General features: G+C 41.7%; 1 protein-coding gene across 4 annotated transcripts in view; it reads right to left on the bottom strand.

Annotated features, from left to right (window-relative positions):
• Positions 1-23155, bottom strand: part of STAU2 (staufen double-stranded RNA binding protein 2) — a 142793-nt gene extending 119638 nt beyond the window's left edge. For 3 of the 4 annotated variants that reach the window (XR_014170646.1, XM_081919723.1, XM_081919725.1), the window contains exons 1-5: positions 22999-23155; positions 19115-19322; positions 17724-17854; positions 15817-15976; positions 9079-9214 (exon numbers count right to left, since the gene is read on the bottom strand). Coding sequence is in view for 3 of the 4 variants with exons in the window: in XM_081919723.1 (XP_081775849.1) it covers positions 9079-9214; positions 15817-15976; positions 17724-17854; positions 19115-19313 (626 nt within the window). In the remaining variant the exon portion in view is untranslated. Of the gene's footprint in view, positions 1-9078; positions 9215-15816; positions 15977-17723; positions 17855-19114; positions 19323-22757; positions 22891-22998 lie in introns of those variants that run through there. The other variant, XM_081919724.1, reaches the window with a different exon arrangement.
• Between the last annotated feature and the right edge of the window lie 3109 nt (positions 23156-26264).

The raw sequence follows: 26264 nt of genomic DNA, 5'->3' as shown, positions 1-26264 counted from the left end.
TCAATTAGCAGGATTTCTATAACTCTTCTATGCTATCATATGTTTTTCTGGAACGGGTGTAATCAGTTTATATACCGGTAATTTCCTCTTCTGTTTGTACATACCTGGAAATCTTGTAAGAGCGTGATTATGTCAATTGTTACAGCAAACAGAAGCAGTTGCTTAAACTGTCTACCCCAGAGATAGGCAGGTTAGGTCTATAACCTGTATTTCACTGATCAATAAAATCTTATGTTGACCTTGGCCAAGGCTTTACAAACGGAGGTGGGGGATGTGGGAAAAAAGTTACGGTGATTATAAAAAGGATTGCAATTAAGTTTTGTAATGTACTTCAGCCATATTATATAAAGCAAGGAATTCTAATGTTCCCTATGCAAAGTGGAAAGACAGAACATCCAAGTCTCTTATCTACTTCAGCTCTTTAAAAAATTTCCCATGAACTGCATTACAGTCTGCAGAGTGGTTAGTAAGAACATTTTCCAAAAACTCATTAGAGTCCAAGAACATAAACAATGCTACATCTCTAACTGTAGCATCATCTTTTTCCTACACTGAAAAGAACATTGCATTTGACAACATAGTGGCCATGTAAACAAAAAAGAATGAAGTGCCTCAGCCACTTAGTCCAGTACTATATTTACCACTACTGATGCTACAGAGATAAAGCTAAGCCGTGCAACTTATTCAGATGGTATATTATACAATCTGTATTATTAAACTACTTGAAAATCAGGGAACACAGATGTAGGCATAAACAACCAATTCTCCAACACAGAGAGGTAAACAGTCAGTTGCCAAATGGTTTAAGCAAAGGTGATGGCCTCTTCTTATCTATTAATTAGCAAGCTAGAAAAAGGAGTTTAGACTTAGAAAGCAAATGTGCTGAAGAAAGAATTATTCAAGACAGTTAGCCAAGTAATAGATAGATGTGCACTGTATGTGCTCACATGGAGTATGACCTGAATTTTACACTTTGATGGTACAGGGAGCAGAAAAAACGAGGAAAGCAGTAGGGATGATTTAGTGCAGCTTCACATACTTGGGCCTATTTTCAGTAGGTAGGTAGAGACTAAGGAGTTAAGCCAAAGGCTTTTTTGTGTGGACAGATTTGAAAGGCAGGAGAAAGGTGGTGTGATTTGTCCCAATACTATGACCCACTGATGAAGTTTTAGTTATGAAATCCATAACCAGAATTATTCTTCACTCATCTTCATGCCCTCTATGCTTTCAAAGACCATAATAAGGCTAGAAAGCCCTTTATTTTGTCAAAAATGTACAGCATCCATAAAGGACCATCCTTTCTCGACAGACTCATACAAAATGCTTCCCCCACCTCTGGAGCCCTAATGCTAATCACTATCATCCAATGTGATAGCTACTGGCAATGGCGCAGCACATCACCTGCAGGCTCCCTTGCCACTGTGCTCCAGGGACTGCTTTCTCAAACAGATGTTTCTGCTTTTTAAAAGTCACAGGAAATGGGCTGACTTTCCCCCTTTTCCTTTCCTAGAAACAAGCACTAGCACAGCTGTACTCCACACTTCCCTTAAAACAATGTGGGGGGGGGTGCGCGCGTGGGAAGTGTATGGTAATGGAAAGCAAGGCAAAATAAAAGTTACTGTGCAGATAATTAACAACTATTAATTCAATTAAAAACCTAATCCAATGATGGCAGTGCACCGAAGCCGAGTTAGATGACATAGGAACGAAGAAACACAGTTATTTCTCTTTCTGTAATCGAAATCCTGCTTCACTCAGTTTTAGCCTAAGGACCTTAGATGAAGGAACCAGGTTCCTTGCTTTTAGCAACCAGCTGGTTACTAAACTGAGCCATCAGGACTTGCAGTACAGATTTTGCTCTCCTTAAAGGCATCCTGGTCAGTCCAAACACTGAATACACTGACTGGACTTTAGTGACTCTCCAGGCCTTTAACTAAGCAACACTCTTTCTGGCCTTGTGTTCAAGCATTGATTCACTACTTACTCCCTAGCCTGATTTCCCACTTCTGGCCAGAACAAAATTTATGGAGCAACATGATGATTCCTAAAGCAGGCAGCTAACTGGAAGGGATCATCATAAGAGATAACAAAAGAACAAGGTGAACAGGTTGTACATGAATAAGCTACAAGTTCTTGGGGGGGGAAATGTCCCAAAGTCTTTGCTTTACCAGGGTAGGCACACTGTCATATCCCATTTCACAGAATAGTTGGAAAAGGATCTAGGGGTCTTAGTAGACCACAAGCTTAACATGAGTCAACAGTGTGATGCAGCAGCAAAAAAAGACTAATGCTATTCTAGGCTGTGTCAACAGAAGTAAGGGCATAGCCAGGGGGGGCGGGGATGGGCGCAGATGCCCCTCCTAAATCAAGTAAATAAATAAAAATACTTAACTGACCAATTGCATGGCAGATAACTCATTCTCCCACCCCCACAACATAAAGCCTGCCCCCACTAAAATAAATCATGGCTATGCCCATTAATAGAAGTATAGTGTACCGATCAAGGGACCACACCTTGAAAGCCTGAGTTCATTCTGAGTTTTGGCCCACTTGACCTTCTCCCTGCAACTGTTAGCTACTCTTGTATACTCCTCCTTTGTTTTTTCTTCTTTCTTCCATTTCTTGTACATTCCCTTCTTACTTTCCAACACATATACAAGATCCTTATGCAGCCACAGCATTTTCTTTAGGTTCCCCCTTCTTTTTCTTGTTGGAATTGTCTGCCTTTGTGCCTTCAGTGTTTCATCTTTAAGAAACTCCCATCCATCTTGGACTTGCTTCTCTCTGAGTATTTCTGACCATGGGACTTCACACTCAGCTTTCCCTTGCCTGTGTATAATAAAACCTTAGAGGACATAATCACTTCCTCTCAAGGTTCCTTGTACTTCCAGCTCATTGATCAGTTCCTCCCTGTTGGTGAGGACCAGGTTCAAGAGAGATGACCCCTTGTTGCTTCTTCTACTTTCTGGGAAATGAAATTGTCAGCAAGGAAATCAAGGAATTTGTTGGACCTTACATTCTTGGCAGAGTTTGAATTCCAACAAATATCAGGATAGCTGAAGTCTCCTATAACTACTATATCTCTGCTTTTTGAAGGAGAATGGACAAGCATCCATTATAGGCAACTTTTTGTGCAACAAGCTGTGTTCAAAAACTACAATAGGTGTTCCCAGATAAATGTGCTAAAAACTCTGTTCTTATCTTAAAAATAAAGATCGGAAGCCAAAGCTTTAAGACTGCCAACCAGTCTCTTATCTCAAAAGGACACTGTCCCTTTCCCAAAATATAGTTGCATTAGGAACACATATTGGGATCTGCAGAAGGGCTCATGGCAATTTAACTTGAACAGCATTTGACTCAGACGACACTCCCCTAATCCAAACAGCAGCTCCAAAAATAAATTAGAAAGTTACCCTAGCATTAATAATGTTAATATCTGCAGGGATATACTGACCACCTTAGGTTTAGAAAAGGTGTAGTATAGCAGATGAATTAGCTTGAGCTTTCTGGGATGCAAAGGATTTGTGACAAAGTATGATGGAATACTACCCCCAAATATTGGAAGCTTTTAACTTGTTCCATAATTTGGTTACCCAGAATAGTGCTTTACCCAAATCTAGAATAGGATAAAAGTACTGCATAAAATAGGATGGATACATACACACACACACACACACACACACACATCTCCAAGTTTTAGCAGGTGTCATTTTCGGTCATTTCCAAGATCAATCAGAAACAGACTGAACAAGATGGGGCAAGTATAAATCCTTGCCTAGCTCCCTTGGCCATGGGCATATCTTTAGTAAGCTGTCCAATTGCCACATCTAATTTGTAAAAGGCTATTGTTAGTGGTACCTCAGGTTAAGAACTTAATTCGTTCTGGAGGTCTGTTCTTAACCTGAGGTACTTTAGCTAATGGGGCCTCCCGCTGCCACCGCGCAATTTCTGTTCTCATCCTGAAGCAAAGTTCTGAACCTGAGGTACTATTTCTGGGTTAGCAGAGTCTGTAACCTGAAGTCTTCTGTGACCTGAAGCGTCTGTAACTTGAAGCGTCTGTAACCCAAGGTACCACTGTAGCTTGAATAAGGGGGGGGGGGAGTCTTTTATCAACAAGAATGCCATCGAACAATGTCATTTCTGCCACAGCTTGCCCCTAGGGATAGAATCAAAAGGTGCCTTAATATCCATGAAGACAGTAAACAGCTCTTCTTGCAGGGGTCTTGGATATTTTTTAACAAGGTGGCAAAGCACAAGACAGTAGGTAAAGGGTTGAGTGGTTCTCTCTAAATGATGCTTGAAAATCAGTAAGTATATTCTGATTCCAAAAAAATAAATTAATCTATTGTTTAAGAACCTAGGATATAACTTCACCATTAACTGATAGCAAACTGCTAAGTCTCTAGATTTCTAGATCATTAGCTTGACCCTTTTTTTAAAAAAGAGTACTAATGGTGCTCTCTTCCAGCTAGAAGGGATCATATTAGAACTGCTTATTGTAGTAATAAGGGCAATCAACAATAGCTTATACACTTATAAGCTCTGCAAGAATATAGTCAATTTCTGGAGTCCTTTTCACTCTTCAACTAATTATATTATACTGTATGTGAAACTTCTTTCGGAGAGACTGGGTTCTATTTTGTGGGGCTGCTAATACAGAACCATAAAGAGGGTCTACATTGGATGCAAGGCCATCTAGGAATGTAACAATGGGTCTAAAGTGGCCCTCCCAGACCTGTGCCAAGATACAACAATTTAGAACTTCAGATCAAGAGCATAAAGCTCCCAAAGTCAGCTAGCAGAAGGTTCTAGAGTCGTTATGAAGAGAAGCATTTAAAAGCAGCAACCATGAATCACTCTGACACTTTTTATGAGACAATAAGGTCTGATCCCCCCCCCCTGTTGAAAATAGCTTAGGGAAAGATAGTTTTACCCCAATTTCCTATAAGAAATATAGGAGCCTCTTAGTGCTCTTTTCATCAAACTACGCTCATCAAACCATTGGATGCTTCCAGATTTATTGGGACCAAAACTCCTGGGAGAGAGATTTTGTTCGTGTGTTATGACCTCCTGGAGAAGTTGTATTAGCTTCTCAATTGCCTCCATAATGGTAGTAGAGGGTTTCTCAGACAATATTATAGATTTACGTAAACTGGGCCGCTGTGACAGAGCTTAGTATCAACAAGGTGACCATTTAGTTCTTAACTTCTGAGGGCCTCCAATTTGGTGAGACTGGATTGATCACAGTGTTATGACAGTCAAGGTGTTATACTCTCATCCATTTTAATACTTTAAGAAAACTAATATGAGACAAAACACTATAACTACCCTATTGCTAAGATTCTGAAAAAATAGATATGAAATAATAGGAAAGTACTTGAAAAAGCTTTTGGGTGAGCTTTCTGCAGTCAAAGCTAAACACAAATGACAAATTCATACTGCCCTCTGATGGCCTAGGAGAATTATTCTACGTTGCACTACTGCAGCCACTTGCCTAAGTCATTATGAACATAATAACTCTCTCTCTGCATCTCCTGTAGATATAGTTCACAGTTCTCCAAATATGGAGACAAGCGAGGACACGGTAACCTGCCTCCTTTCCCATATCTGGTTTCTACATTACTCCAGCTGTGTGGAAGCCATCATAAACGTTTTCATGTGACACCATCTCTAACCCAATCTAACCACATGAGCTAAGCAAATCATGCCCTCATATCACATCAAATCTCTTCTCCAGTCACAAAGGCACAGGGTAGCATTCCCCAGGGATTTTCTTGCAGCTGTGTTCAAAAGTGAAAAGAAATCATGGGGAACAGATTGACAACTACTTCAAAATTCAGTGCACATGACTGTATGACAGGAACACAGCCTTCAGCCATAGGGTAGGTCATATAGACTCTCTCACCTCCTCAGAAGAACAGGGAGGCAGGTAACACTGGGCTTACTGTGTGGTCAGAAACTATGGAGCGTTGTCTTTCCATAACATGATTAACTTTCCATCCAAAGTAGTAAACAATACAGTAAATGCATGACATGAAACCCCACAGGTTTGTTTTGTGCTTAATGAAAGCAGTTTCATAAGGCTGTGACTTTGAGTAGGGATCGTGGTAGGGCTTAACCACCTGTAGTTTCCCCTGCTCAAAATCATCCCTCAGTTACAGATCCATTTTACAAGGATAATTACAGATTTGAACCCAAGGAGGAAAAGTCAGAGGAGAAATAATTACATGCAGGTGCACCACCCCTCAGCTCAAAATCACAGCCTCCTTGCTTTTGATTTACAAAAAGGCTGTTGGATTTTCCTTACATGCAATTTGGGTGTAATGTGTAGATTATCCTGTAGTTAGTCTCCTGAGAAGCACACTAGCTATTTGTACATGAAAACTGAATACAAAGGCCTTTTGTTGTTATTTTAAAAAGGCAGGATCATTGGATCTGCTCATACTTCAAAAGCATACCTCTGCTAAATAAGTTGGATACTAGTTCTGATTCATTCATGGGCCCAAAATTTGAAGAAACCAGGAGGATGCAAAGGACTGAATGAAGCCCAATGACCTACCCCAACAGAGACATGCTATTCTTTTACTATACTTGTACTGGCTAGTGGGGTTTGAATAGTGACAGCTTTCCCAGTGCATCCCTGAAAACAGACTGCCTACTACACAGCAACATCACTGGAGAGGGCTAAAATTCAGTCTTCACCCAACCCTCACAGGAGTCCCAGTGCAGGACTGCCCCTTCTTACCCTATATGCACACCAAACCACAATCAGGGTGCTGCATTCAAGAGAGTAGGCTCACATGCAAGTATGTCCCTGTAGGGTAATCATCTCTGAATGACCCAAGCAAGAAAGCCAAGCTACATGCTGCAAAGACATTTTTAGGTGTTAGGATCTGAGTCTTTCCAATTCATTCTGTACTTCAGGAAACTGAATTGGGCTATTCTGAACTCCCCTGCCAAGAACATTCCATGTTCTTTTCACTTAAAATATTTCAATCCCACTTTTCTGCTTCTCCCCATTCTGCCCTAAACAGGCTCATGTGGTTCCACATTCTTCCTAGGATTGTCAGGGAAAGGCAAGTCCTTCAAACATTAGCTTGGCTTGCCTTCTCTGGTGGCCAGTTATCCAGATGAGTGGCAAGTTTCAATATGAGAATTCACTACCAAGCCCTTTACGACTATCTTTAGAAATATTAGCTAGGGAAATGGCTTGTATTCAAGGGTGCATGAGAATAAGGCACTGGGAGGGGGAAATGGAAGGAGTAGTGCATTTCAAATCCATCGCCACCCAAATTATTTGCACAGAATCTGACAACATTTTCCACTTTGGCTGTATTAAGAAACCAGCTGCTTTGATAAAAGAATAGCAATATGTATTTTTAAAAATTCTACACTTTGATTCATATACAACACAATCCAACCCCCTGATCTACCATGCTGGAGGAGCCACCCAAATGGGAGGCAGATGGAAGCTACCAACAGTGTTAGCCAATGGAAATCCCAAAATGGGGCATTTATGGGGGTGGGGTGGGCTTTCTCAGGATCTAGCAGATCATGTGCTGCCGTCATGCGACAGCAACGAAACTGATCTGGGTCTCTTTGATGCACCAACCTGGGAGCTGGCACAGTGAAGCAGTAGGGCTGTGGATGCACACTGGCTGCACTGCTTCATCAAATCTGCCACTCTCCCTGCTAGGAGTTACGACTGCAGCCCTAGATTAATCAACTAAAGAGTTGCTTGACAAATGGTAGAGGCAAACACAGCATCCAATGAGGCTGAGGCACTGAGAGTTCAACGCACACTTGCTTGTTTTATTTTCATTTTATTTTCTGGGGATGCTTGGCTCTAGGGTAGTATATTTTATAAGAAATGAAAACATAAATACTATTCTAAGAATCAGTAGTATTTTTTGTTTATTGTATGTACTTCCTTCAATGTCTCAAAAAGCACATATATTGATATTTGCAGATTTATTATTATTATTATTGGCAGATTTAACATATAAAAAAGAAAATGAAATATGAATACACAGCAAATGGTTAATCAAGGAAAAGAAAATCTTATCCTGTGCCACCTTGATTTATTTAGACCTCTAAACATCTATATCCCTTCTATCTTCTACCATGGGATTCAAGATAGTGTACATGACGTTCCCAGGTGGTCTTCCATGTAGGAAATGACCAGATCCACAGCTGCTTGACATAGCAAGTTGGCAGCAACATCTGTCCTTTGACCATGCCCTGGGACCACTGTGTGGGAGATCTCTTTTGCAATAATGCTATAATTATTCTTTGATTTGGGGGGGGGGTTCAATTAACTATTGGTGGGGGAAGGCAGAGAAACTGACGATCACATGCCCTTAGATGACCAGGTTACAAAACCATAATGATGTTAGTAATGCCTAACTGGATCAAAATGCTTATAAAACACAACTGTCTCCTGGGGGTTGGAGATGTTCCCAGATGGAGTAAGGGTGTTTTGTGACATCTATTGCCGAAGCTGCTCCTACAGATCACTTTCATAGGCTTTCATGGGCTTCTGAAGCTTGTGAATTGCAATCATATCCACATTTACCAGAAAACAAATGAATTCAGTGAGACTTACTTCTGAATAGTCATGTATAAGATTGTACTGTCAGTCTTTAAAAAATGTAGAGACCAGCTTGAAAATGAAAGCTTTGCTTTTCTTACATAACAGCTGTTGAGAGATCACATCCATTCTTAGGAATGTCTTAAACGGGAGATTTGTAAAATGCAGAATTGCGGTGGGGTTGTTTTTTAAAAAAATAATAAGCCAAATGCTATCCAGTAACAACATCTGCAAACTGAAGAATGCCATAAATATCTACTGGGATGGACGAACAGTTCCGTTTCCTGCTAACTTTCCAGATGCAGCTTCTCAATCTCATCCAGAAGGAAAGGGAAATTTCAGAATTCAGAGCACACTTGAAGCAGATAAGATGTCAACTAATGAAAAGCAAGAAGTAGAAACGGGAGGCTAAAAAGCTGCCCTGAGGTTGCTTTCTGAAGGACAGTCAGAACCAGGAAAATTAAAGGAACATTTGAAAATACACAAACCTCTGATTGTACATGCCTCGAAAGTTATAATTCGCTCTGTAGTTTGGAACTGGCTTTTGATCTAACGGCCTATAGATGGCGGGCTCTCCTCTTTTCATAGCAAGACCATTCAACTCCACTGTTGGGGTAATGCTGCCTGTCAAAAATAAGAAGATATAACCAGCATTTAAGAAGTGTAATAGAAATATAAAGTTCAACACTGCTTCCATTTTCTACTTAAATTATTAGTGGTTAGAATGCAGAACTGGCTTTTAAAAAATCAGATCTAGATTTGGGTACAAGATTCTACAAACAACTCAGGCATGGAGGTAGTCTTGCTGGTTTCATTTATTTTTATATGGTTTTAAAAAAATATTTATAGCCTGTCCTTCATCCATTCAGATACCAGATTTTTACTGAAACTACAAAAGGCAGCAAGCAGTCTGCATCCTCTACGGTGCATTTTCTTAGCAATGTTTGTATTAAAATGCTAAGCAGGATGGAGCAAATGTTATTCCTACCTAGATGGAAAATGTATGAAAGCACAAAGGATAACAGGTATATTTTGCTCCCAATAAAGAGACATGAAAAAAGCAAGCATGAATTGGTTTCCTGGGGCATGTGCACTCACATGACTATTCCTACATCCCTGTGCACAACTGAAGTCAACAATGAGCTTTTCTCACTGGGTGCTTTTGAGACTCCTAACCCCACTCCTCACACACAACTGGCCTGCTGCCAAGTTCTTGACACAGCCCCTCTACTGCAGAGGTGGGGAAACTGGATGCAGCTGGTGGCTGGCCGGATCTTTATCTCCCTCATCCCCTGCAGGCCAATTTTGCCACTCCCTTGGCATCACAAAGACATCAGTGATCTACTTTTGCCCACAGTTTGGAATCAAACCATGCAAAGCCACAGCTCTGTGCTTTGCAAATGCCAATGATCTGTCACCTACCCACCACTAGGTTGAGTGGCTTTCTCTGCAACAGCCTCACGACTTTTAAATTCATTGCTAACCAATGAATTAAACTTCAGAGAGGCCTTAAGTACTCACTCATTTTCACTAGCTTATTCAAGTAACCCTCTGTGCTGCTATTGAGTTCCTTCATAATAGCAAATGGTTTTGTGAAAAAAATGTGTTTTATTTTTGAACTGAAAGTGTATTTATTACTACCAGGTTTTATAAATGTTTGTATGTGTTAAAGAAGATTTGGTATTCTACTTCTGTTTTACTATTGTTGGAAATTGTATTTTTATCTGGTATTGCATAAGCTGCCTTGAGTATGTTTTACTCATAGTCTATAAATACTTTAAATAAATAAATGGACTTCCGGAGGCGGCGCGAAACAGCAATGGCGGTCCTCTTCGCGCTGTGAAGAGGGGCTCCGCGGAAAAGGGTCGTCCGCTACGGCAAAGCGGAGACCCGTTAAGAAAAACCACAGGTAGAGTGAGCCTGTGGTCGTGGGACTCGGCGGGCACCAAGAGCGACCTCGGAAACGAAGAAGGGACCCCGTAAGGGGCTCCGGAACGTGGAGGGGGTAGCGGTGCTGTGAGTTCATCGCTCTTTCCGCGGGAGTGAAGCCGCGCGGCTGCTGCTGATGAGCGCTGACCTTTCTTCCTTGAACATTCGATTGGAATCAACTTACTCGTGAGTAAGGTTTTTGAGATTTGGGACTCTAAATTTCTGAAATTTGGCTGAAAGCGGGAGACGTTAAAAAGGAAGTCCGTCTTCCGGCTCTGTTTAAACACCAAGCAAAGAGCTATAAATCTGAAGCGCTGAGAGGGACTTTTAAGAAGTTGGAGTACACCTTGCAAATTCGAATTAAAGTGCATGGAAAGTTAAGAAAAGTTGAGAATTTCTTTTTTACAAGAGGATATAGGCAGCAACCTCTTCCTTTCTCTTTTGTGTGGATTACAAAGTTTCAAAACAGCTCTCGGGCTGTCTGGATACAAAAATCATCAGACTGCGGTAACTGTATATAAGACTTTAAAGTTACTTTGGGGCTACTTTTGTGGTTACAAATAAGGAACTGTGCATGCACCACTGTAAAGAACACGTACTCTCTGCTAGTTTAAATGAACTTTTGAAGGTTCTACCCCTTGGTTTTCGGTTTTTCTTTAACTTTTGGAACTTTTTGGAACTTTTAAAGAGGGGAATTTAATGGTGGAAACTTTTCACCTTTTTTTTCTCTTAACTTTTGGGAAGCTCCCCCTACTGGATTGTGGAATATATAGTCTCTGGGAACTGCAGGGTTTTTTGTAAAGCTTCTGCCTGGATGTTTACCTTTCGGTTTGTCTTTCCCATGGGATTTACAATTTGACCTTGCTACATGGACAGCTGTGGAATGAGTGGAGCCGCAAAAACAAGAGCTGCCAAAAAAGCAAAACAATCTGAGCTAATACAAACAACCTTGCCGGTGCAGCCTCGCAGATCATCAGTTCCAATAGTTACAGGTCTGCAAGAAGGAGAAATTAAACAGCCAGCTTTTCGGGACATGGCTGCAGGAGGACTAGATCCTGTATCTAAGGAAATTTTGGAACAGCTGGCAGCGTTAAATAAAAAGGCAGATGAGCAGGCCTCTAAGTTTGATCAGGTGACAGCCACAATCAACAAATTGACTGACCAAGTTTCTAAAAATTTAGAGGCCATTGGAAATTTGCAGGCAACAACAGCAGAAAATCGTAAATTAGCCGAAGAAGCAAATTTAAAGGCAGACCAAAATAAAAAGAGGATAGAGGAAGTAAGAGGAGAAGTAAGACCACTGAGCAGACAGCTTAATGAACAGCAAGCCTACCTGTCCATGGCAGAATTGAAAAACCGGGAAAGCAACCTTAGGATTAGGAATATACCAGAACTTGAGAAAGAAGATTTGATCAGCTACCTGACGGCAGAAATATCAAAGTTCTGGGGTATCGCAGAAGACAAGGACTTTAAAATTGTCACCGCCTTCAGGCTGGGAAGAGTAGCAAAGAAGGACAAACCAAGAGATTGCTTGGTCATTTTGAGATCTAAGCAAGAAAAAGATAACATACTCGGCCTTCATTTTAAAAATACATTGGTGATTCAGGGAAGAACTGCAGAAATCTTCAGAGACATTCCGAAACAGCTGTTGGATTTAAGAATTGCATATAAAGACCTCGCAAGCCTACTGAGAAACAACACAATCCCTTATAGGTGGGAATTCCCTCAAGGACTATCCTTCAGCATTAAAGGGAAAAAAGTGAGAATTAGATCAGCAGAAGACCAAGAAAAATTTTTGAACGACTACGGGGAGGACCTTCGGAAAGGAGTAGCAGGTGCCTGGCCACCACCTCCGCCTGGTGCATTACCTCCAGATCTTGACAGCAAGAAAGACACTCCTACTGGCTAACAATTTGATTCAAGATGTCTCTGCAGCTATTTAGTTGGAACATTCATGGTGCAAATTCCCCTGAGAAAAGGAAAAAGATTTTTCACATATTGAGAAAGGAACAATTGGACATCATATGCCTACAAGAAACACATGTGACTAGGCTCCATAGGAGAGTTTTAATTAACAAAAAATTAGGCCAAGAATTTGTTTCCTCAGACAAAGTTAAGAAAAGAGGAGTAGTGATTTATGCAAAAGAGAACCTAGCACCAAAGTTGATATTTAAAGATGAACAAGGAAGAATTTTGGCGATTGAAATCCAAACACAAGGAGAAAAATTTTTGATAGTAGGAGTATATGCACCAAATGAGGGGAAAGCGGAATTTTACAAAAAGCTGCATGAGATAATGTTGGATCATATAGACTACACTAACATCATTTTGATGGGAGATATGAATGGAGTCGTCTCTACACATATGGATAAGTCACAAAACCAAAATTTGACTAAAGATGGCAGACTACCTAAATCTTTTTTTGAACTGACAGACAATATGGACTTGATCGACATTTGGAGGACCAAAAACCCACTAGGTAAAGAAGGGACTTTCTTTTCTGAGGCTCACCTATCATGGACAAGAATTGACCAAATTTGGATAACTAGAGGGCTGGCCCCTAAGACAAAAAAAATAGAGATCTGCCCTAAAACCTGCTCCGACCATAACGCATTGAAAATGGATCTGAGACTTGTGCCAGCTGGATCCTTCAGATGGAGAATGAATGACACTTTGTTCAGAGATCAGGAGATTGTGAAGAAGGCCCAAAAAACGTTGAAGGATTATTTTGAAATCAATATGAATACCCCGGTGGACAAGAGAACAATCTGGGACGCAAGCAAAGCTCGCAGCTGATGGACTATATGGAACTGGCCGAAATGACTGGCAGAATCCGAGACCTGGGAGAAGAGGCAGTGGAAGAGGACTGGAAAAAATTTAAGGACTATTTACAAAAACATTATAAGTTATGTGAATGTTGAGAATTTGTTAAGTTTTTAGACAACAAGCTTCAGATTTCAAATTTTTGATATTGCTGAATTTAAGTTCTGATGATGAAATGACTAAAGTCTAGGGTAAAGTTTCTATATTGAGGACTGTTGGAATTGTGAACTAACAATATTTCCCCTAAACCTAATATACAATTGAGGAAAGTACAAAACACAGGAAACAAGGTATTAATTTGCTGTAACTTTATTTTATTGAAAAAGATGCAGGGGATGGAAGATGTGGGGAAGTCCAGTAGATCATGAAAAATTGTTTTGTAAAGTAAGATCTCTTTTTTGCTTATAACCTTTTTCCTTTTCTTTCTGTAAAACTGCCTTTGTTGAATAACTGACGATGTATCTGACCTTGGAAAAAAGCAAATAAAAACATTATTATAAAAAAAAAATAAATAAATAAAATGTATTTGGTTTCTAAATTCTTGCATTTTCTGCACAAGTAGCACCCAAGACAGCTTACAGAAGCAAAACACACAAAAAAGCAATAAAACGTTTTAAAAGCAGTGTGGCATTGTAATATCTTACAAAACTCCTCCTAGTGGTGTAGCAATGAAAACTACTAGCACATTTGCAAAACTAAGCAGGGTCTAGTATGGTTTAAAAATTGGATGGGAAACCGCATGTTGTGATTCCTGCATTGCGGGGGGTTGGACCAAATGACCCTCAGGGAAATCTCTTCCAACTTGACAATTCTATGAAACAAGTTTCACATCAATTTCTTTACTGGGTGGTCTTCCATGTAAGAACTGAATATTGTGAAGCTACCCTATATATAGGATAACTAACACCAGGAAGGCAAAATAATACACTGTCACTCCACACAACACTTTATCTTTGTAATTTGCACAGAATAAGTAATTTTGTACTGATAAAGAGAACTATTTATAAATGATTATTACTATTTGTTAGTTTAATTTTAAATCATCCTACTTCCATTTAAATCATGCAAGGCATAACATGTCAATCACATGAATACAACACACAATAAAAACAGAACTTTGAAAAATCTAAAACAATCATTACAACATACACAGCAGAAAACATTAACAATGACAATAATGACTAATATTCATGCTTAGTCTACAAAAAGCCTGAATGAAAAAACACAGCTTGAGTTGGCATCAAAAGGTAGCTACTGAGGGTGGCAATCATACTTTCAGAGGGAGGGTATCCAACAGTCAATGTACCAGTACAGAGAAGGCCCTGTATTGTGTCACCACAGAAAACAGGCAGCACCAGCAAACTTCCTCTGCCAATCTCAACAGATGCACTGGGAAAGGCAAGGCATTCCCCTATATGCAGTGAATCACACCCCAGAATGTAGTAATCTACATTCTATAGACTGTAGAATGTAGTAATCTACATTCTGAAACAAATTTAGAACTCTGTTAGTTCAGCTTTGGAGAGTCTCAAGTTTTATTTTAATATAGATCAGTATGAAACTGCTATAGTAGTAAAAGTTTTATCATCTCATTTTGACAAATAAAGCAGAAACACACAACATTTTAGTTGGTCCTGTCATGATCTTACCATACCAACAGAACTGTTACTAGCGGTGCTTTTCTGTCAAAAACATAGTTTGCTTTCAGAAAAGTGATATAGTAGATCTGATGTCCCTCCTTTTGCAATTTAGCAACATAGGTTTTGAATCACAGGTGTTCTACAGCCCTCTGCTGGTCAAACAGTGCAAAATGTATAACTGAATGCATCCTTCGCATGTACCGTATTTTTTGCTCTATAAGACTCACTGTTTCCCTCCTAAAAAGTAAGGGGAAATGTGTGTGCGTCTTATGAAGCAAATGCAGGCTGCACAGCTATCCCAGAAACCAGAACAGCAAGAGGGATCGCTGCTTTTACTGCGTAGTGATCCCTCTTGCTGTTCTGGCTTCTGAGATTCAGAATATTTTTTTTCTTGTTTTCCTCCTCCAAAAACTAGGTGCGTCTTGTGGTCTGGTGCGTCTTATAGAGCGAAAAATACGGTACTTTCACACCATCTTGCAAAGACACGAGTTAAAATTCTTCCTTGTCTAGTTTTATTAAGAGAAATAAACAGTTCAAATGTGTTGATTTTGTGTCTGGTCACTATTCCCTCCCCCAACAAATTAATGCAGTTCATATTAATGCAATTTACATACTTTGGAGCTGAATCTTGCAGAAATATGAAAGCTCAATAGCTCTTGCTATGGAAATAAGATGAATAATTATGCAATCTCATGATAAGAGTATAGCTTTTCATCATTCCGCTGGTTCCTGTTTTCCAGCTTCACTTATGGTTGCTATATACCGCAGCTGAAATGACACTAACCCAGGCTGAACACATTCATGAATATTGTGGCAAGTAGAATGGTGACTCACCTGGATTATTATTAACATTGTTTTTGGGTGGTCTAGGTGCTGGTTTGGGGAGGGTAGTTTCACTCAGAGCTTTGCTAGCAGCAGAATGATGAGCCTTTTTAATACTGCTTCCTTCAGCATCCCATGTCTGCTCTCCAAGAGTCAGCTGCACCGTGAACATCTTCAAAGACGTAAAGGGCAAGTAAATAAGGCCAATGTTAGCAAGAGCAACCCTTGTGAAATATGCCATCTACTCTCCAGAGATTTTGGATTGACTCTCATCAGCCCTAGCAAGCACAGGTGACTAGTGAATATATTACCTCTAGTTTACAAGCACCAGGTGTATCTGCACGTGCCATTCATATTGCCCACCACCACTTTTTTGCACAGCTGATGGAACAACTTCAGAACTATTGGTAATGTGGGTGGCAAATTTCCCACTCCCGGAGTGCAGATGTCCTTGGAAGCACTGCACAGAGCTAAGGAGGAAGTAAGAAGAGCAATTCTCTTCCCCACTTCTTCTTTCAGCTGAGATTAGAAGCTGAGCAGAATGATCAAAAGGGAATGTCAGGAAAAGGGGAGCAACCTGTGAGACTGGAGTGGAGACCAGGGGGAGAATCATACACACACAAAAGTCAGGACCATTGAAACTGATCCTCTTGAAATGGTTTGTTTTCACCCACACCCACCATAAACCACAAATCACATTAATGAAATGTAGAAATCATGGGCCTGGTATTTTCCAGTACTGCCATGGCAGCAAAACAGGGACCAGAGAGACAAATCCTTATAGATCCTCGTATTTTTTACTATCAAATCTGTGACCCTGCGTTCTGATACTTGGTGTTTTTTGTCTTCCTATGTAAAAATGAAAAAGATTGAAAAGGATCTCTGCCTTGGCTCAGTGTCACAGTCTGCCAATTTAAACTTTAATTTGATGGTAGCTTTGGAAGGGCCCTATGTTTTTTCTAAAAAAAAAAAATCAAGGCAATCTATTTTAATCCTATAGAACTGGAGGGAAAAGCAAAGATCTTGTGTATGTTTCTGTATGTACCTACCAAAGCAACCTTGTGTTTCACCCAAGTTTGGATGCAGAACTATGTAACAGCTGGCATAAGGTTAGATACTAAGGTGTATCCTTCTGTTTATGAAAAGAATTTGAATCTAGCAGATGCTCCTGCTGCCAGACAAGGGAGAGAGATTTTTCCTGACTGCTCCCTTCACCTTGTGCCCCACCCCACCTCCCATGCTGTTCTACAGAGGGCACAAGGGGCTGTAGGGGAAGGAGCAATCTGAGAAAATGGTCTCTTCCACAGTTTACTAGCAAGTCCATTCTGTGAGCAAAGTTCCACTCTGGGTCACTATGGATCCAGATGTGTATGTGTGTGTACACCCTACAATTATTTTAAGTAATGTACAAGCAGCTACACACCAGGCAATGGAGGGGGGCGATAAAGATCTCCAAATAAATATTCCCAAAGAAGAATAGAGTCAAATTTTAATAGCCAGATCCTCTTTTATTGTATCAACCAATTATAAAGTCAACTGCATCAAAATCACTATCTGGTGGCACTGGTTTCCCTGGAAAACAGGATTATGAAGAAGGCAGAAGATGGAAAATGCTGGCTTTATGAAGTCTCAAAAGGGTATTTCTTCCATTTGTGGTAGGGGTGCATAAAAACAAAGCAGCTTTGGAACCGTGTGGTTGAAATCATAAGGGAAAGTTTGTACAACTGAGACTTATTAAACTGCTAGCGATGTTGAAGACTGGAGTTACTTATGTGTGTAAGAAAGAAAAAATTCATATATTTAGTGGCAACTTAAAAGTTACAGAACTGCAGGGATGTTACACTCAGCAAGGATTACTCTGTTCATAATCTGTTCTAATGGTAACAAATGGCATATACACTGGAAAAGTATGAAGTTACCTTGGCATGAGCAGGTCCTCGTTCATTCAAGAGCTTATACAGAGGTTGAATTCTATTGAAACGGGCCAACTCATTTACCAGACACATTGGAGTTTTCTCTTTGGGGTTTGCCATGTTATCTTGTAAAGGAACTGTAAATAAAATTGAGACAAGGTTGTTTTTATATGGAAACATCATCATCAGTTTGTAGAAATAGTAAAAAAAAAATCTAGCTAAAACTTTGGAAAACAAATCTCAGACACCATGTTGAAGAAAAAACTGAATTTGGATGGTAAGTCTAAAAGTCAGGATCTTATACCTAATATATTTTTACTTCAACCATATGAATCTTAAAATATATGTTCTATAAATCCCTTAATGTTAAAGTTACTAATTACAACCTTTATGAGTACTTCAAATAATTAAAACCTGTTATGTGCTTGTCTTTGGCACATACTAAAATTCCTTGAACTCAATCTGTGTATTGCATCCAGACCTGACCCGAGTCACATTCTGCTCATGCAATTCTCCCACTGGTGGAAAGAGGGAGAGGAGAGACAGTTTTCGCAGATTCCTCCCCCACCACCACCTGCAAGCAGTGGCGTAGCTAGCTGCTTGGGCACCCAGGGCCAGTGCAGGCCAGTGATGGCATCCGGGGCGGCCCACACCCACCTCACCCCCCCTTCCTACGCCACCACCCGCAGGCCCCTAAAAATAAACTGCTCCAGAAGGCTTGAGGGTCTACCAGAACAGCATGAAAGATGGCATGGGGGGCACTACTACAGAAGGGAGAATCAGCTTCCATTAGCAGAAGGGCAAGTCTAGATCTAACCCATTTTTTCTATTTATTGTTTCTCCATTTCTAGCATCTCCTCTAATCTAAGCCTTTTAATCACTGCTCCCTGAACTGAAGAAAGCTTGGGAATTGCTAATATTTTATTCCTCTTGTGATTTCATTTCTCCTCCTATTGTTTATGTTCATTAACAACACAAAATTTCATTGCAGGTTTACTTTTGGGGCCAGTGTTTCAGTTTACAAGGACAGAAACAATGTTTTACTTACAGAGCTACAAAAGAAATACCACTTGCTGCCAAAAAAAACCAAAAGTCTTAGACATTTTGTCCTAGTGTAGAAAACACACTTGGATAACTTCATGCAGTTTTAAACGTTTCAGTAGAAGGTACAGTCAAGCTGGGAGAGAGGTGAGTTCTTTTCAGGGCTTCTATAGTGCCCAGGAAACAAAACTCTACTTTAAGCTAAATTCAGTAAAAGCTGTGAAACTGCACTAATTGTGTTTTAGGTGTTTCTGAGTACTTCTTTCATTCTGTGCTCTTTGTGAATCATTTATTCCAACCCCCCTAACACCAATAACACAAAAAGAAAATACAATTTAAATCCGCCACTGCCTTACCCTGTGAGTTGCTAGAAGGTATGGAATCCACCTGACCAGTTGTGGAATTATTACAATTGACAGCTGTTTCTGGAATGGATCCATTCACTGAGGGCTGAAGAACCACTGAACCTGTTGCTGTTACTGATGGGGTTAGCACTGCTGGAGACTGGGGAGGTCCAGAGTGATTTGGTGTGGTCTGCATGATGACTTGTGCCATTGATTTTTACTGAAGGGGGGAAAGATACACCAAAGTATTAGTATTATTTTGTGCTTCTTTCTATTCTTAAGGGAAAGCACAAATATGACCAGCAATCCAATCGAACTGTTCAAAAATGGTTTTCAATTAAAGAATTTATCAGTCATGGCTGTATTGGCTAAGTCTTTCATATTTTCAGCTCTGATGCCAGGGCCAGACCAAGACATTGTGGCACCCGAGGTGAACCACAAAATGCCTCCCCACACTGCCAGAGAAGGAGAGTGAGTGAAGACCTGCATCAGGAACAAGGTAAAGGGATAAAGATCTACATCGGGATCTGCTGCCCCTGTAGATCCTGCTGCCTGGGGTGGTTGCCTCATCTTGCCTCATGGGTGGGCAGGCCCTGTCTGGTGCTTTACACCAACTGAGTACAGACTCTTAAGGGCACCTTCCATGGGAGAGTTTATTGGTGGCTTCTCCCTAGTTTGGAACTTTTTGCACATGAGGTCTGACAAAGCCTGAACCACTTGTGTTTGTGAGAGGGGATGTTATTGTTTTGGTTTTGTGCTTTTATCCTGTATTTTTATTTTGTGAACCACCCTGAAATCTTCGAATAAAGGGGAGTATATAAATTTAGTAAATAATACAGTCGTACCTTGGATCTCAAACACCTTGGATCCCAAACAAATCGGCTCCTGAATGATCAAAACCCAGAAGTCCCTAATCATAACCCCCATGTAAATTGTGGGCTTCCTCTACAGAGTTTATCATTTCCTTCAACTAAGCAGTAGCTGTCAATCAATGAAATCCTATGCACCTCTACAAAGAATTAAGTCGCATTGAGTTCAATGGGACTTTCTAAGTGCATGAGACTGTGGCTAATGTTTTCACTGAAAGGCTCTTGAACCACCTGACTAATTTGCAACAGCAAGGGTGTCATTCAAAAGACTACTGCATGTAGTCAATATTTAAAGTGCTGGAGATAAAGTTATTGGTACTGGGCTAAAATGATATCAGCCATTGGGCCATGACATCTGGCTGCTCAACCAATGGCATCAAAACTAGGTAGCTGAATAGGCAGGTCAGAGGTCAAAAAGATTAGAGTTAATAAAAATGCAACCCATCATATTGATGTATCATTTGACAGTTTAACAATCAGAAAAGTAAAGATGATAGTGGCTTGCAACAACGTCCCAATTCATTTATTCTGTCTCTCGTTCCCTCTTATGAAAGCTGTCCAGAACTCCTATAAACCAAATGTTTACTCCCTAACTTTTTGTCACGAACTATCTGTGACTGACACACATTTTCACATACTGCACTGCCCTTACTAAAGTTGATGTATCACTATGTATTTTAGCAACTTAAAATATTACTATGACCAGATGTAAAAATGTTTTAATGGAATTAATCAGTTCAGAGAGTAAGCAATATTAAAGCACTCGTAACAGCTAATCCAATAAAACTGAAACTGGGAGAGATGTCTGAAACCAAACTATTAGTGGATTAATTCAAATCAGTATGTGAAATTCCTTCAGCCTCCTTGCCCTTTCACCTTTCTGTCTCATGGTACCTCTTCTAAGTCCTCAAGCATGCCCCGCATGCTTGTCCCCAACACTGTGTGTATAATGAAAATGAGCTAAAAGACAACTTTTCCTCAGAAAAGCTGGATTGCTTTGCTTATAGGCACTTGGGAGTATTTATAAACATTCCAGGCCATCACACCAACTTAATCAATTGGTGTCAGATCATCACTAGCACAATACAAATATATTTTTACTTGGTATTTTTTCCTTTACTAATTGACTATACAACATATATCGTCTACTTGTAAACATAACTTTGTATGATCTTTAAAACTCTGGTCTTTGAAAACTAATCTATTCATTTACTTTCATTTCTAACCTACTCATTCTCTTGGGCATTACAACTAAATATCAGAAGACACAATCCCCTTGTTGAAGCTATGTAACTTGGGTGTATAGGAGATAACCACCTATGTAGATTGTCTTGAGCTCAATCATGAAAGGTGGGGGAGAAGTTTAAAAAATGAAAGAAAGCCACTGATGCCTTCCTGCATAACTTTTGTTTCTCACCTTCAAACACAACTGCAACTCCATCAGATCTAACATGACAGAGTATTACATAGGTGAGGAGGTGGGCATGCCCCCATTCATTTAGGGTTGCTGGTGGGACTGATGGGCATTATGGTTTGCAGGGGGCCAACTTATATCTGCAGAACCAGTTGCAGATGCTGCCAAGCAATGGACCACTGCATTCTACATCAAGGGAAACTTACATCTTTCAAGGATAGGTCCTGTGTATGATGCTTTTTTATATACAGTGGTAGCTCAGGTTACAGACGCTTCAGGCTCTGCTAACCCAGAAATAGTACCTCGAGTGAATAACTTTGCTTCAGGATGAGAACAGAAATTGTGTGGCAGCGGCGCAGCAGCTTAACTAAAGTGGTACCTCAGGTTAAAAACAGTTTCAGGTTAAGAACGGACCTCCAGAACGAATTAAGTTCTTAACCTGAGGTACCACTGTACTGACAGGAGTTGATGTTAAACTCTCTAATAAATGTAATACCAAATTGGACCTGTAGTATCTGCAATGGTTCCGCAGATATAGGCTGTTCCTCTGCAAGCCATAACTCCCATCAGTCTTGGTGGGCCACTTAATGGTTTTCTGCCCATTTTAACAATTGTATTTCACTGTGTTAAATGATGTATTATTTTTAATTGTATTTTCGGTTCTTACATATTTTGTGTTCTACTGTATTACACTTTTAACTCCATAGAATTCAAATTTTAAAACAGTAAAATACAATAAAGTAGTACAAAAATACAATTAAAATCTATATGAAATGTGATGGATGTACCATTCCCGTCTTTTAACCACAAATCTACAGACATGCCATGGGCCAACTAAATGAGGCCCACAGAACACAGATGGCCCAAGTCCACAGTTTGGGACTCCTTGATCTACATTGACCTGAGCCTCTTGGAGAAAAGGCAGGATACAAATATAATAAATGTTCATTATTAAATAAGTGGTGAATCAAGGGTTCCCTACGCAGTCCCTGGAATGAGCTGTGAAGATCAATACAGCTTCCACTAGGTGCCGCAGCAACTGAGCCAAAAAAAAAGTCACACCCTCTCTAGGGACAGCCATGGAGGAGGAGGAAGAGGCTAGTTTTGGAGGTTTTTTAGCTAAGCAATGAAGGGGTCCAATAACCAGAACTCTGCGGCCGAATAGAAACAGGCAGGTATTTATATAAAGTGGACGGAGAAGTTGTTTCCCTTTTGGGAGTGGGGGGCATCCCTTATTTCGAGGCACGTCCATTCCAAGGAGGAGGAGGAGAGCGTTGGGCTCTTTCTGGCTGCTCAGGCGTGCTCTTTTATTTTGTGTTTGTTTTGCCTTGCGAGAGCAGCACGCTGCTCCCCGGGCGGCCGTCCCTCTCACCTGCGTGCCTCGTCCGCCCCTCAAGGGCGACCGACCAGGGTCAGGACGACGACGACCGAGTCCCCGACCCGCCCGCCTCCGGGGCAGAGCGGGAAGGAGGGCGGCAAGGCAGGGAGGCGGCTCCCCTCACGCCGCGGAGGCTCCAGCATCTCCCGAGCCCGGCGTCAGCCGGTGCGCTCGCCTCTGCTCCCCCCCAGTCCCTCCCGGTGTCCCGTCGGGCACCCCCCGCGGCCTCAGTTACCTGGTTCCCAGGGACACTTTGGGGACGCCTCCAACATCGGCAAACACTAAAGAGAACTGACCCCGCCGCCGCGCCTCGGCCGCCGCCGGCCCCAACCAACCGCTCCGCCACCCCCCCCCGCCGGCCGGCCGCGGCGCTAGGCCCGCAGCCGCCGCGGCCTGCTCGCCGGTGCCGGCCGCAGAGCCACGGCCTAGAGCTCCCTGGACCATCCCGCTCCCGGGCCGCCGCGGCGGAAGCCTCCCCGCGCGCGACCCCCGCCGCCGCTCCCCCCCTCTCCTGGCGGCGCAAATGGCCCCGTCCGCATCCCCTTCCCTTCGCGCCGCCCGAGCGGCGGTGGACTCGCCGCGCCCCCCAGCGGCAGCTCCGGGCACCGCAGGGCTCTTTCCGATAAATGTCGGTTGGGTCCGCCGGGTTTGTGGCCCCCCGTGTGGCGAGCGGAGCGGGGTTGCGAGGCGCCTGACGCCACTCGTTGCACCTGCATCGGATCCGAAACAGGAGCTCCCCTACAGACGGAACGGACTGCGCTGGGTTGTTCTTTTTTCTTCCTCCTCCGCCCCCCCCATTGTATCCAAGCCTTTTGAGGATCAGGCTGTAGGCAAACTAGATTTACTGTTTAAGAAAGTAGGTAGTTGGAGGCTGGAGGTTTCAAGGGCTCGGCCCAAAATAGGCTCCCCTCAAAAATAACGTTCTGCTTCAGCGATTAGTTCTCCACTGTATTTTGTACAATTTATATTTTTATCCCACATCCTCCGCAAGGTAGGTTAAGTGGAGAAGGGCAGTGATTGGCCTAAGGCCACCGGTAAGCTTCATGACCTTTAGAATAGGGTGGCTCCCCACATTCCCCCCCCCCCAAGGCTTGAACTATTTTGGCAGCAGAAGGGGAGAAAGAAAGCAAACTTACAGTAGACTCTGTGCTGAGGGTGGGCGGGCTGAGCCCAGCATCCTGATAGGGATGCAGATCTTCCCCTTCCTGTTCATCAATCAGTCATATGATCATGATGGTGATGATAGTATTAATAATTTTATTATTTATACCTGAGGGGGCATGGGGAGGATGTCTTTCTGTCTGTACTGCCTGCTCTCGATGGGGATGCACTACCCTAGGAGCACATCTGTGGTTTGGAGGTGCTCCTGGTTTCAACACTGTCACTGGAGGCTCAAGTGCTTCTGGGTGCCTTGGACTTAGTGGCTTGAAGTGCCTTTTTCCATCTCTAGCTGCTTCACCAGCCATGGCCCCACTTGGGCAATGATGACTGGGCCATGGTACACCAAGCTCTGATGACTTCCAGATTGGATTATTGCAATGCGCTCTACATGGGGCTTCCCTTGAAGATGACCTGGAAACTTCAACTGGTTCAAAATGAAGCTGCCAGATAGCTAGCTGGGACATAGCCCCCATTTTAAAGCAGATGGATTGGTTGCTTGTTTGATTCTAGGCCCAACTCACTGAAGTGTTTAAAGCCCTCAACAACTCATGTCCCAAATTCCTGAAAGACCGCTTTCTTTCCTACAGACCCCCATCCCCATGTGTTAGGATCAGCAGAGCGGGTGATAGTAAATTGTTTGAAAGTGTTTTTAACACTGTGTTTTAATTGTTGCAACCCTGGAGCCTTATGATTAAAGGTGGGTAACAATACATGTTACTAAAGTTGCATGTAGAATCAAATGACTTAGGAGGACTAGCCAGGGGGCTGCTGCCATCTTTCAGAATCTGATATATGAGGCAGCCATCTCACACTCCCTAATGGTAGGGCTAGTCTAGAAGGAAAGGGCTCTGCTTAACAGAAAACTGTAATCACTAGGACCTAGCTAATGACAGGCCACTCTGAAGAGGCCAGGCCCTTGTATTGTCTCCCCCACCCAACCTCCAAAGTAGTTCTAGATATTGCTTCTCCATCATTCTCTCCTCCATCAAAACCCAAACTTTGCCAAAGTACCGTATTTTTCGCCCTATAGGACACACTGGCCCATAGAACGCACCTAGTTTTTTTGGGGGGGAAATAAAGGGAAAATTTTTTATCCCCCCCCAGCCGCGGATATCTGCCCGAAGCGCGGGGCGCTCTGCTTCGGCGCGTCCCGTGCTCCGGGCAAGCAGGCTGCTATCCGCAGCCTAGGGAGCCCTGCGGGAACTTGCTAATAGCTCCCTGAAGCCTGGAGAGCGAGCATTCGCCCCATAGGACGCACACAGATTTCCCCTTCACTTTTTGCATCCTATAGGGCGAAAAATACGGTAAGTCTTCAACAAAGAAAAGTTTTTGCCAGCCACTCGTGCCTGAAGGTGGCAAACTGACAAACAATGGAATGGGTGATCAATAGGTTTTGGTGGGATGTATTGATCCTAACAGTTGTATTTGAAATATCGTGTGCTCACTACAGGTAAATAAAATGCTGTTGTGCAAGGACCACATGCTCACCATTTTATAAATGTCTGCTCAGCAATGTGACTCCTACTAAGAAGTGCAGTGCTATGTTCAGTAATGGACATGTACACAAGGCTCTAGTGATGACTTCTGATGAACGTGTGCCAAAATATAACTTTTGCAGAATTAATCGAGTCTATGTAATTTTAACAAACAAATCCATGCATTTATTAAGAGCACTTCTAAAATAAATATATTAGGGTGATACCTAATTAATTTGCAGAGCAGACACATGGAAATCAATGGACTTAAAATTATTCATGACTACATTGATTTCAGTGGGCATGCCTTCCTCCTCATTTTTCAATTCATTGTAGGTTTCTCCTATTTGATAGCATTGTGTTTATAAAATAAAGAGCTTTAATTCTATATTTAAATTGCTTCAGTACTCTTGCCCAGCCATACTTTCAGATAGCAACACTGTAATTTCAGTTCTGTGACTTTTTTCCTGAAGAAAACACCTCCCTTGTTTTTCTGTCACTGCTATAATTCCTGGTCTTCCAGACTTACTTGCTGAACCACACAGCTGAGAAGCATTTAGTGGACCGAGAGAAGCCTGATAACATGGGTCCAGTTGCAGGCATTAGGGCGTCATTCTCAGTAAACATATTTCTTAGGCAGACTTGTGGCATACATTATCACTAAAAGCCTAAAATGTAAGAATATGAAAGGTTATAATCCAGCTTGTTGCCTTTGCTGTGTATCTCCTTCAGTAAAGAGAACAGGTCCTAGGAAAATAACAAATATGGACTCTAACAAGGAATATCTTTTTAGCACAGCAAATGATTGCATAGATATCTGCATACCTGCACAGATGTAGGCAATTTATGGGCTTTTGTTGACATG

This window comes from Podarcis melisellensis (assembly GCF_964234715.1).
Source record: "Podarcis melisellensis genome assembly, chromosome: 7".
Classification (NCBI taxonomy): Eukaryota; Metazoa; Chordata; class Lepidosauria; order Squamata; family Lacertidae; genus Podarcis; species Podarcis melisellensis.
This window is presented reverse-complemented; position numbering and strand designations above follow the sequence as displayed.